The sequence below is a fragment of the Sebastes fasciatus genome, chromosome 2 (assembly GCF_043250625.1).
Source record: "Sebastes fasciatus isolate fSebFas1 chromosome 2, fSebFas1.pri, whole genome shotgun sequence".
Lineage (NCBI taxonomy): Eukaryota > Metazoa > Chordata > Actinopteri > Perciformes > Sebastidae > Sebastes > Sebastes fasciatus.
The window spans coordinates 8,073,799-8,087,433 of record NC_133796.1 but is presented as its reverse complement, the minus strand read 5'-3'; the positions used below and the strand labels follow the sequence as shown (position 1 = coordinate 8,087,433).

Genomic DNA, 13,635 nt, shown 5'->3' with positions numbered 1-13,635 from the left:
TAAAAACTATTCATGCACAGACTTTTCTACAGCGAGGTTTGCTAAGCCTTACTGCTGTGGTAAGAAGAAAAAAGGAAAGCTTTTGATACAAAATAAAGTGGTCCACTGCGGTGCTTTCTGCTTTTAGTCCCACACAGTTTTTTTTTTCCAACATATTGCATTGTGAACTTCCTAATCTTTCCATAAATATTTGATTGCAGTGATCACCAGCTTATACCACATAACTGACTGCACACATGAAAATGTTAAAGAGTGCAATAAATATTATACATTTTCCCAAATGCACCACATCATAAGACTGAGTGGCCCTTGAACTATGCAAAGTGGAGAATAGTATATTTTTTAATGCTTTGCCAGAAGGGCGAATGCTCTATCTACATATGGTGATGTCGCTGTAGCATGTCTGAAATGTGCTTTTTCAGTTTTTGTAGAATTCAAGAATTAGATTTTTTCTTTTTTTTGCATTTTCTTAGCTTGACTTCTTTGAGTGGGCTGTTTTCTACTGGATGTAAAATTAGCATTAGGCAGCCTAGCTACAGTAAGTGTGTGTTGACACTGACACTAGTTGTTCAGCTGCAGCACTGAGCTATGGGTGAACATCTAGTGATATATCATTCTCATATTTTCATTTGCCGAGATGCTCATAGCAAGCAAGCGTGTAAATAGGCATACTCATTTCCTCTTGTTCCTATTCACTCATTATTTTTTTATGCGGTAGCGCATTAGAGATCAGCCGTCTCGGAAATCTCACACACTGATTAGGCTGCTGTGTGCAACCAGAAAAGGGAAGTCTGCCTATTGTTGACTCACCAACAGCAGACATTTCTGGAACAGAGGCTCGGTACGGGCCTTCGTTGAACTGCGGCGGATTGTCGTTGATGTCCTGCACTTTGATGATGAACTCGGACGGCGGCTCCAAGGGCTCGTCCGTGTCGGCGTTAACGACCTGGGCTGTTAGCGTGTACTCTGCCTTCTCCTCGCGGTCCAGCCTCTTCATGGCGTGGATGTCGCCCGTTAATTCGTTGATGGCGAAGATGGTGCCGGCGCCCTCGCCCGCCAGGACGTACTTGATGTTCTTGCCGCCCACGTCCAAGTCTGTGTGTAGCTGCAATTTAAAAGGAGAAAGAAAAGTTAAAAAGGTGAAACAGAGTCCTCGGATGACCTCACTGTGTAAACAGAGATAGGTGGGTTTAATGAATGCAGGTTGAGCAGGTTGATGCTCAGCAGATTCCAGAAGTTCTCACCGTGTAAATGCAGATAAGTGTACAGTATGCCTGTAATGTGTTGTTTTTTTGCTGCTACGCTTTGCGGCAACTAGTGTAGCAGGGATACTAAACGTGGCTCAACATAGCCTACACTTTGCTAAATGAGGCCCGCTGGGGGCAATAACTTTATAAGTAGCACGGGAAATGGACCTTAGCCTACATTGTTCCTCATTATACATCGCAAATACATCATACAAACACACATTGTGGGGGGATATTGCTCCCAACAGTCTGAAATCCGCAGAACGAAGAAGCCAGAAGTGCTTTGAATGTGCATTCCATAACACGGCAAGAGCAGAAAAAGCATCCGAATCCATGAAAAATTAAAAAGGAAACTCTGCACACAATGATTCGTGCTCACAAATAACTAGCCCTAAGTTACTGGACGATACTGCGTGTTCCTCATTATTTTTGTAATTACAGTTTCATTAGTTCACTAAAGCTGCATTACGTGCTAGGCTGAGTGGTTGGCTCCCTCTCGCCGCATGGACTGAGTGTAACTAATGAGTCTGACTGTGCTACATAAGGCTGTTGAGACATATGTGGACGGAAAGAACAGGCAAAACCTTCTGTAGGTTAAAAAAGGTAAATTGGAAGTTCAGGAGGTACAACGGTGCGGGAGGAGAGAGGTCAGAGAAAAAGAGAAACATCGGGGGTTTGGCACGAGGAAGGCAGAGAACATTGCTTTTATTCACATAAACAGAACGAGCACTTCTTTTACTGTAAGTCACCTTTCATATAAGCCTCTTGATCCCCAAGGTGAGTGACTTTCGGAGGGGAGGAGAGAGGCACTGAGTAGAACATTTACAAATCCAGCAATGTTGCAGTGTTGTGACACGGCTGGCAGCCCTCTTCTTCTCAGTTTGTAGTTTTTTCGTTAATACGCACGCCTCTCAAAAACACACAGCCGCGCGCACACAAGCGAGCACGCAGGCATGCATCAAAACATCTGTATTCAGCAGCTTTAATTTCATTTCCTGCCACAGTGTTTCAACAGAGACTCCTGTGGGAGCGTGGTTGGGGTGCAGAGTAGCAAGGTAAAAATCTGCCGGTGAAAATCCCGACCTCTAAACCAACCCCCCCGCATCCCCCCGCAATGTTTTTATAAGCCGGCTTTTATGCATATACTGTCTCGGAGGTGTTGTTTGCAGACACTGACAAAGCACATTCACTTAAATTGTCACACCTTGCACTTTTGTTTTCCTAATTGTGCCATCATTTCACATGAATGATGTAGCTCATTAACACAAATGCCTCGCAACATCCTGCACGCTGAGAAACTCTTTAAATGAGCTCAAATTAATGATGGTCTGTCATTGTTTTTTTTTTTTTTAATCCTATGTGTGACTTCTTGTGTGTAAAGGTATGCCTGCGGCTCGACATATATGGCTGCATGTCGGCCTCATGAGGGTGCAAATTGACTATTTTAGCTTGCATATTGGTTTTGGTTGTGCTATATTGTATACATATTTTTAGCAACCCATCAACGATTTAGTGCTTGGCAATTAGACGCCACCTCTTCACTTGGCACTAATACTGTGAGGTCACCCATGTACAGTACATAAGTATGCAAAATAATGTAGAAAAAGGTGCTCATTGCAAATCACTTTCAAGGTCAAAATTAACTTTAAAGCTCAACTTTTAAGTCAACCAGGTTAAGTTTGAACACAGTTCCATGGCAACGGCGGTGACATAAATAGCGAGTAAGCGAACCTAGACATTGTTTTGTCAACTGCTGTTTTCAAGGTCAAGAATGAGCTATATAAATCCATGTGCACTAAATGAACAAAAGTGAACTTTTTTGATATGAAATAGAATTTAAGTTTGAGATTATTTAACCTTATAAGGCCTTAAGTTAGAGTGTTTTGCCTTCTAATAATCACAAATCTAATACAAATTATAGAAGTGAAGTAATAAAACCATTAAAACAGATAGCAGACACTGATAAATACAAATTAAATTAAAAAAACAGGCTAAATATCAACACTTTCAGCTGTTCTCACCCAAACTTTTTGTCCTGCACTTTGGAACATATAAAACACATATGCCAGATGAACTGGGAGCTCTTACTGGTTTCTACTGATATCCACACACCATGCTTTGGGTCATTCGAGGGCAGAGCCTTGTACAGCTACAACACCAAGGTGAAGGACCAGCCAAGCACTGTGGCTACATGATCAAAAAGAACACCAAACACCACACAACACACTTGCTGCTTTGATTTCTTTCTTTTTTTTAGGATCGATTCCTCCTCTTGTAACATTTAAATTGTGTTACCACTTTGTATAGCAGTCTAGGTACAGCACAAGCCATGGTGCATTCTGGCTGACAAGTTAACAAAATTACAGACGGATGACTAAATCCTCTACTTTACAAAAAAATGGCACACTGTGTGCTTTCTTTTGAAAAGAGGAAAAGTCATGCAATCAATCACGGCTTTGCTAGAAAGTGACACTTTTAACACTGCATTCCCTGAAAGTGGAGCCGAGCCGGCTGTAACCAGCTGCAGTTCTCAACACGGATGTCTCCTTTAAATGCCCTGGTCGCCCACCTCTTAGACAGCCTTCGCACTGGAGTGCACAAATGGTCATCAAAGAGTACAATTACTGAAGGGAGGAGAGGGGGGGGGGGGGCTGTCACAGGTCCCTGTCATTAACTGAGTTGCCTGGGCAACTAAAACAGCACCGAGAATCATTGACATTGACTGTGGCATTCAGGAAATAAGCAACATACTGTAGTCATGATGATTATGTGCTACAATGCAGACTGGAGTTACAAAACACCAACACAGTTCAACACAGTCTGACGGCAGTTCATTAAATAGTAACAAAATTGAATGTATTGCAGTTGAATTTCACAATTTTTATGTAATAAATGTAATTATGAACCGGGAAGTATAAAGTTACGGCACTTCCTGTGTTATTTTAACCCATACCACGACATTTTCCTAAACCTAACAAAGCGCATAGCGCATAGCAGCTACGGAACCTGTTGTTTTTTATTTTGGTGCCCATGTCAACAGGTTAGAGCAGCCGCGCGGCTCTTTAGATTTAGATTAGAGGTCTTGCCTGTTTTTACCACAAGCTGCACGCGGTTCACAGCAACAACAGACAGTGAACATTATTGTCTGACAGTATATTGTCATCATACCAGCAGCATTATTACAGTGTCAATGTCTGTATCTGTAGAATATGTCACAGACATGAAAAAAGAAAAGATTTATTTTTAAATCAACACTTCCTGCTTCTGTTTCAAAATAAAAATCTTCAAGCATTTATTTTTTTGTGAATGAATTCCTTGATTTCTCAACACAAGGCTTTTATTCTGAAATATTTACTGGACAGTGTTGTAGGATATGCAGTGACTTGCAGGGCTCCATGAATGAATAAAGTATAGGGTTTTATTTGTGGGTTATTACTATTATTGACAAATGAGCTCAAGCTTCTAAAAATGTTTCTGTCTAAAATAAATATAAACAACATTTATAATGAAGTGAAATGGTCATTATGAAAGGCAAACTATGTAGAAAGAAAGGGCTGGCAGCAGCAGCACAGCAGCAGAAACGCTGCCGGTGTGGACACTACAAGCTGTCTGGCCCGGCTGTAAGCCTGACCAAGTCAATCTATTCCTAACCAATCTGTTTTATTTTGAAAGTGTGTAAATTGAGACGTGGATCACGTGTTACTGGATATTTGTACAAAAAAGCACAAGAAATACATTGTTGAAAGTTGAACTGAGCATCTTGGGGAAAAAAAAGGGAAATTTGTGTCTCTGTACACAAATCAAATAGATTCAATTTCGTGACTATTTCATGAACTGCCGTGATGAGTGTACCGAGCACATGTTGCTTAGATACATAGATCATTGCCCTGACTGTGTTCATTTTGTATTTGAGTAGTAACAGTGGCAGTAGAGCTGTTAGTCGCCCAGCAGTAAAGTCTTGGAAAACCTTTCATTCCTTGAACAATACTGAAATGCACTACAGCTGCCATGTGTCCTTCCATTCAACTTGTAACCAAAGTAAACAGTGTGATTGCTTTACTGCGTGAACGTAAACAGAATCTATCATAAAGTAGAAATGATGCCATTAGTGAGTGCAGTGTGTGAATACAGACTGGGGAAGTTATTACGGCTCCTTTCTTAGCTGAGGTGCTGTGGCTGTTGAAAAGACAGACATCCATATATTTTGGAACTGCAACTCAGAGTGATGAAGGAAGCCTTGGTTGACTGAAGAAATTATCTCATGGCAGTATTTTACAGTACTCTACGCTGCATTGTGCACATCCATGCGTGCACACATACACATGCACACCTCCATTTGCCAACCACAACTCCCAATCAGGGGCTGCATGGGACTGCTTATCCTGTCAGCAGAGGAGGAAATATGTCAGTCCCTGCTGAAGATGAGCTTTTACGGCAATCACTTGAACAATCACTGTGTCCTAATGAGGAACAGTCGACAAAGTCTATTCCCAGCCCCCAACACCCCCGCCCCTGCCTTGGGCCTGGGTTTGTGAAGCCCTACAGCGGGAACTAATGATTTTGCTCCTTGTCAGGGCAAATCGTAGACAGGACAAGTGCTCCTCCTATGTATGTACCAGTAGGACTGGAGAAGGAGAAGGAGACTGAGGCGGGGAGCGAGAGGGAGGAGATGCTGTCACTGTGATGCAGCTTGTCAGCTACTGTCTGCTAGAACAGACTGCACACAGTACGTCAGACAGCTTCCTCCGAATTCTACCTCGGGTAGTCCTTCTCGAGAAGGGTCAGTTACTTTTGCTGAATTTAATCAGAGAAAACACAGTTACACATACTGTATATACAAATGTATCAGTTGTGAAAGAAGTACTCAGCTCCTTTACATGATTAAACATTATAAAAATGCTCCGTTCCTTCATTCGAAACTCTGTTTAAGTAAAAGAAAATAAATATTATCAGCAGCATGTACTTGAAGCATCAAAAGTAAAAGTACAAGAAACGAGTATGTTAGAAGAAAAATGCCCCCTTTGATATTGTTACATATGATATTATTAGATTGTTAAAACAGATGCACCAATATGTAAGTAGTATATGCTGTTGTAGTTTGTTAAATTGTAGCTTATTTTGACTATTTTATATATACAGTTAGGTAGTTCAGTCCAGTGGTTCCCTACGTAGGGGTCCTCCAAAGTGTCACAAGATAAATCTGAGGGATCGTGAGATCATTTACGTGATTATGACATGACAAACATGTCAACGTTTGGGTTAAAATAACTGCAGAGGTGATGTTACTTAAGTACTGAAGTTACGTGACAAACAAATCAAAGTTGACTTCTGGTTTCACAAGGGACGTGGACAGCGGATGAAACGTTCCCGGGTGAAAGTCTGGTGTTTTTGGACCCACTCATCCACCCAGACCTCCTCCTTATGCCAAGTCTGTCACTCTTTATACTTCCTGATTACGTATGAATTGATTTCAAGGGATAAATACAAATTATACTGCATTACTTTTCGTAGGTATAACTTCGAACGGTGTATGAGAACAGCCTGAACTCATCACTGTAGTGGACTAAAAAGTACAATATTTCCCTCTGAACTGTAGTGGAGTAGAACTATAACATAACAAAAAATGGAAATTATCAAGTAAAATCCTAAAATTTCTAGTTAAGAACGGTACTTGAGTACTTAATAATTTCCCACCACTGTTATCCAGTATGTAGCATTTCATGTTATTTAATGTAGCAAATGATGCAAACTGACAGAGAAATAGAGCAGCATGAAAATGTGCTGTATAATGCATCGCACTGTGTTGACTCTAAATGTCATGTTTAGTGAGATCCTGATGCGGTGGAGACGACAGACTTGTTTAACCGAGGTTGCATGGCCAGACCAGGTAATCGTACTGGAAAATGTCATGTTACCCATGAAATATGTAGTAGATTGCATGTTGTTATGTAAAATGTATGGGGAACCCCGAGGCCATGCGCTGCGTGGACTAGTTAACATAGCACCTTTTGACAGCCAGATGTTGACCTTTTTTCTATTCAGCTCAGTCTCACTTAGTATGGCCCACTTCTCCTCATCTGGTCAACCCAGTCTCACACAACAAATCCAAAATAATTCATTCAAGAGGGGCTAATACTGCAATGAGGGATCAACAGGGGGTAATTCATTGCCAAAAGTGGTAAAATTAGAGCTACTATTTTTTTTCCATCTGTACACCCTTAGGCAACTGTAGCCTAAATAGTTACTCCAGATAGATTCTACTCAAACACGTCTGGAAATTAATTGTAGCTTCCTCCCATTTGTTGGATTTTGACTCCTGTTAATTACACCTACATGAATAATCTGTAATTCTAAATATTGCAATAACATTTTGAATGTACCGAACAGATGGCGCGATGCATGATATATGATACACTTAGCTATTCTTGGGAACATTTTCCCTCCAGTCTGTCTCATGGCACGTAGCGTTTTATCAAATTGGACAGAAAAGTTCCCCTTCTGGTGTGAACCACGGCAGACTCCATCGGAGGAAACCGTGTAGTGAACATATGTGGTGCTGCAACATTGGAAATAAGAAGTTTCATCCGGAAATATTGTAGGCTCCTTAATTCTTCATAACAAATGAGGCCAAATTACGTGAATGCTGAATTATCTATAAGATTCCTACTTGTGTTGTGAACAAATATAGACTGTTCTCCAGTGCTTGAAGCAGAACAAAAATTACCCCCCTGACAGAAAAGTACTCTAGTTACTATTTTTACAATATCTCTGGAACACTGCAGTGTAGAGACTTACTTTAAGTACAGTACTCTCTTATTTACATGTATCAGCAATCCCTTGCGACTTATTCCTATTTATTAATTATCTCTTTAAGAGGCTGCCTGTGGTTTTATTGCTATGTTATACTTATTCTGTTATACTATCTTCTATAGCAGGCCTATAATATTCCAATAATAGTCCAACTGGAACATTAGAGGGTTAAGGTGGTGTGTTTGTATATTTACCCATAGTGTTAATAGTTAAAGTGATTTCCTGTAGGTATCATTCAGGTTTTAGGAGCAGTGTCCCAGTCAGGATGTTTCTACATATTATGCAGCAGGATAAAAAGACACATTCTCAATTTATACAGTGGATAAAATAGAGTAGCAGATATTGTGTTTGAAGAAAAAAGATTTTTGACTTACAACTTCACATAATTTTGGGTCATTATTATTACAAGTTTAATGATGAATTTATTATTTACACTTATCACAGCCTTCGTCTGAATATTTAATTCTTCTGGAAATGTGTGCCATAAAAGAGCCGATTCTGAAAACTAATAAATAATGTTTCATCAATTCTATCTATTCACAAATTAAAAAAAATGATGACGAACAGTTCACTAAATATTTTACTAAAAAGAGGTGAACATTATATCGATAAATTACAGCACCCTCCTTCTCACCCCCCTCCCCAGTGTCATCTATCGGCTTGTCCAGGTGCTCTCCACATAGGTTTTATGTTCATACGGCTTATGAGTTATGAATCGCAATTAGGAATTTCCCATAGAACCTGATTGGAGAGGGCAGAAAAGAGTACCAGCAGCTTGTGAAAAGTGTCGGCGTGAAAAAAAAAAGTTACGGTACGCCAAAGAGAAAAATGTAGAAGTGTCCGTACTGCATATAGGTGAGTTCCGGCCCACTTTGAGCACTGTTTTTTCTCCTATAACTCAGTGATAATAAAACTATTTAAGTGCTAGGTTATCTATTGTTGTTCTCTTGCATTGTTGTTCTCTTTGTGGGCATCTGTTGCAATGTAACAATAATCAATATCGCTCTTCTGAGAGGTCAAACACGGTTTTCATTGAGGCCAAAAAGGGCAAAGAGTGCTTTCCTGTTAATATATTATCACTGCAGACACTCTTCCTTTATTGAGACAATGGGAAAGAGATGGTGTCATGACCCGCATCCAAGCAAAGGCGACGGTTTGTAATTGAAGCCAGCTCCACTCAGAAAAGGTACAGTAATTACAATCAGTACAGAGACTAACAGTGTTGCACCTTCGCCACAAAGCTCTTTTTTCTTTTCCTTTTATTGGATAGAGAACTGAATCATCTGCAAGCTTTCGCCTCCTGCTTCCATTCTGTTTTATTTTCCTCTTGGACAATCATGAATTAATGAGACAAACAAAAAAAAAAACGTGACAATTTGTACTGGATTTGTGTGCAATCTGTACCGAGGTCAATCAGGGCTAATGTGTTCCGTGTCCATCCCTGCACTTTGAGCAATGGCACATGTGTTGCATTCACTGCCGGCGGCACGTTATTGCTTCTAGAGAATAAGTCAAAGTCATAGCAGCTACCTTTAGTACAAGAGGGCGACACAATTAGATTTAGCCACCCATGAAAAGCCTTTTGTTTGGATGCATGGGAGGATGCATTTTAATCATAGGAGGGTACGGTGTCACCACAGAGAGAGAGTTGGGAAAAAAAGAAAATAAAAACAACTCTGCATAATGCATCCAGGCTCTCGGCTACAGCAGCTCTCACTTCAAGAATGACCTATTGCATATGCAAGCAATCTTCAGTATAGATTTTTACCGCCTGCTCATTACAGACTGTTGTAACAAGAGAGCATTAGACAATCAGTCTGTTCATTGGTGTATGCCCGATTCAACCCTCACCGGCAGAAAAAAAAGGTAAATAAGAAGCATTTGCCCGATTCGTGGCGGCTCCACATGTGTCCCGTGAAGAGCTCTGCAGCCAGAATTAAGCCAGCAAGAAGAAAACCTGTGATTCGAGCAAACCAAATAAATAAAAAAGAAAGAAATCTTCTAAACAATAAAGAGACAGAGCCGTGAAAAAAAGTGTAAATGAGCTCGGCTGCAGCGCTCACGCTGAGTGTTAAATAGAGGGAGATTCTTTAGCATTAACCTCGACTACTGTCATTACCCTACCTGTGGGCCCAAAACTCATCGGTATACACAGCATGCTGGAGGCGGGTGGGGTGCGGAGGGGCGCAAAACAAAACAAGCTTAATCAAGGAGCACAACAGTTTTCTCTTTCTTCAGCGCGGCTGACCTAATCAAATCAAGGAACGAGATTGATTTCACGAGGTGCAGATGGATCCCGTAGCAAGTCTAATTCAATGTGCCGGCTCTCCACTATGATGTGTGTTTTCTCGGTCCAGATGGTGCTGCTCGGGTTTGTAATTCATATTTCAACATTTTACTCCCCACTCCCTCCCCTCCTTCCTTCTCTTCCTCCCTCCCGCCCTCTTTCTTTCACTCTCTCACAGGCTTTTTTTTCTTCTTTCCTTTTCCTGCTCGTAGTTTAACCGCAGAGTAAATGAGTGTGGATGTGGATTTGGAAGTATCACAAAGGCATCTGTCAAACATGTGATCCTGTGATCTTGTTAAATGTCACAAACAGCACATGCCGACTGGTGAGTTTCATGGTGGAAAGTGTTGTAGCTCATGTTAAGAGGAAGTAAAGCAGAAAAGGAGAGTCCTAGTCAGTATAGTATACAATGTCAGGGAGTGTACTAGAATTATTAGGTGGGATAGGATGTCGGTTCAGTTTTTCATTTGACTGAAGGTAGGGTAGTCTGACTTTTTAGGCAGTATCAGTAAATATAATGTATATTTTATTCAAGTTTTCCTTTGCAGTACAATTAAAAGTGACATAAATAGATCAAAAAGACAAGTGGCACCTGTGCCATGGTTCATAAAGGTGCAGAGGACAACAGATGTGCTTCTGTATTAGAAGTTTCATCAATAATATAGTATGTGCATTGGTGGTACATGGTTCAGCTCTATTAAGAAATAAAAGGGATAGTTTTTTTTTTTTTAATTGGGTTTATATGAGGTACTTATGCATAGTTAGTGTATTATCTACAGTAGATGACGGTCGGCACGCCCCCAGTTTGGAGAAACAGACAGGAGTACCGACACCAGAGTAAAGCAATACAGTGCTGTGGACGGGGCCAGCAGAAAAACATATTTTAGCGACCTAAAAGAAAGGCTAACCTAAAAAAAAAAAAGATATCTGTTTAAGTGTACACTATATTTATCTTGCCGTAGGACAGCCCTTTCCTTCTCCTTTCCGACGGGGAACTGAACTGAAAGTGAAACATATCTACGCTTTCTCCAAATCCAGCAGGCTCAGACAACAAAAACTGTATAGGGAAGTTTAACTTTCAGTTAATTTCACCGTCGGAAAATATTCTAAATACAGCGTCCAAATAAACGGATATCAATTTTTTTTTGGGAGAGCCTTTCTTTTAGGTGGCTAAAATACATTTTTAACCATGCAGCTGGCCTTGCTTTTTTACAAAGTGAAACATAAATAAAAGTTCAGGCCCCTTCACAACCCCGATCATTTCTGTACAGTTCCTAAAAGCTGCACCACCTCAATATAAAAATGCTCCATTACAACTAAAAGTCCTGCACATCCAATTGTTTTTAAAGGGGACATATCATGAAAAACTCACTTTGCTAGTGCTTGTGCACTTCCATTTGGGTATCTGGAGTGCCTAACAACCCAGAAACCTTTAACCCTCTGAGACCTGCAGAGGCGAGGTTCAGTTTTAGAGCTAGAGTGAAGGTAGACATCTTATGAAACTAGGAAACCTAAGGAATCCATCGGTAACAATGAATGAACATTGGTTATATGGGTACACACAAGTTTCCCCTTTACATATATGCCCACTCTATGATAATCACATGCAGTTTTGGGCAAAACACATGCAGATGTTTGAAGTCAGTTATGTTTGCCTATTCTACAAAAATGTCTTGGAACTATATAAACATGGTATCACTGTAAAGCTGAAACTTTTGTGGATCCAATGAGCCCAATTGTATTCATGTGTGATGATGTTAGTCCCCATAGTAGCCATTTCATTTTAGTGAGACCATTTTTTGAAACAACCTCACTGTATAAAATGACCTGTGGTGACCTCTAGGATAATCACAGCCTCATGAAACTTTACAACCACAAACTAAAGACCTAGAGCATTCAGGGGATGGATGGTTTTCCTAGCTAGATTTCTGAGCAGTTTCCAGAACAGAAGTGCTCGCCATCCAATCGGCCAAAAATGCAATTCTTGCAGAAATCTCCAAATGTTAAAAGCTAAAAGTTTTTGAAACCAAATCACAGCATGGATTTTTTTGTGGTTTTCCTCAAGGTCTTGGTGTTTTAATGTGGTATGTTGGAGTGATTATTGATCAATTTTATTAATTCTTGAGAGGCAAATTTTTTCCCAAAAATTGCTGCACCGACTAATGAGACATAAGTGGGCACGGGAATGACCATCAAAGACTTCCAACATGATGTTCTAAACCCTTGTACACTTTCACAATGACTTTTTGATTAAATCATTATTTCATGATTATTTCTGATTTCTGACTAGAACAACTTGACACACGGAGCTGAGCTGTATCTCAAATTATTCTTCAGGTTCCCAGCTTTCAGATGATGTACACCACTTCTATGTGATATCTACTGTTGATCTGCTATCTCCCCCTAAAGACCACCTGTACCTCCCTAAAAAAGACAAACAGGTCTTTTGTGGGTTTCAGAGGGTTAAATAAAAGCACAGGAGTATTATCAACAAAACATTCTTAAAGTATAAAATGATTATGTCATGCAGGATAGCCCTTTTCAAAATATTTAGAAGAATATATATAATTTCAACTACTCTCTATGCTGTTTAGGTGGTTGAATTTATAGGAAGCATATAAGATGAGTCGATCATTGGTTTTGTATGCAACATTTGTACTATATACTACATTAAATATAGAGGAGTGAAATGTACAATGTGCCTAATTAAACAAGAAATGGCCTTCAACACAGCACATTTCATGTTTAATTATGCACATACTGTACTGTACCATATGTGACATTATGGATTGCATAATCTTCTGTGAATCTGGGATCAATTACACTTTAAATAATGAAGAAAATACATATTATATTTATAAAATTAGCGAACAAACCTGCAGGGAGTGAGAGTCATAACTCTGATTCTCTTTGCATTGCAATCAGCATACTTCATGTATAGTATATATAGACATCTACACATTTCCATAATTGGAAGACAAGAATTGCTGGAGCCATTCTTTGGGGCTTATTCCTGCGGAAAAATGCAGATGTGCTCCACAGTGCCTGTTGGAGCTGTCAAAGTCATTGTTCTCAACCTGAGAAGCCTTGCAAATTAGCCAGTTTCAATGCCAACGTGCCACTACTGCTGGAGAGCCATGCATTGCTGCTGTTGAGAAATCCCTGCAGGTATACAGTAAGTTTTCTGTATGGGGACTTGAATAATGGGCTCCGACAGCTTTTGCTAAGCACTTTTGTTTGTCTTATAGAAAGCCTCTACTGTAGGGCCGTTTCTTAGAACAGCACTGCGGG

General features: G+C 40.1%; 1 protein-coding gene across 2 annotated transcripts in view; it reads right to left on the bottom strand.

The window, feature by feature from the left end:
- Positions 1–13,635, bottom strand: part of cdh8 (cadherin 8) — a 117,568-nt gene that overhangs the window by 70,134 nt on the left and 33,799 nt on the right. For both annotated transcript variants that reach the window (XM_074660422.1, XM_074660428.1), the window contains exon 3: positions 811–1,105. In XM_074660422.1, coding sequence (XP_074516523.1) covers positions 811–1,105 — 295 coding nt within the window. The remainder of the gene's footprint in view (positions 1–810; positions 1,106–13,635) is intronic.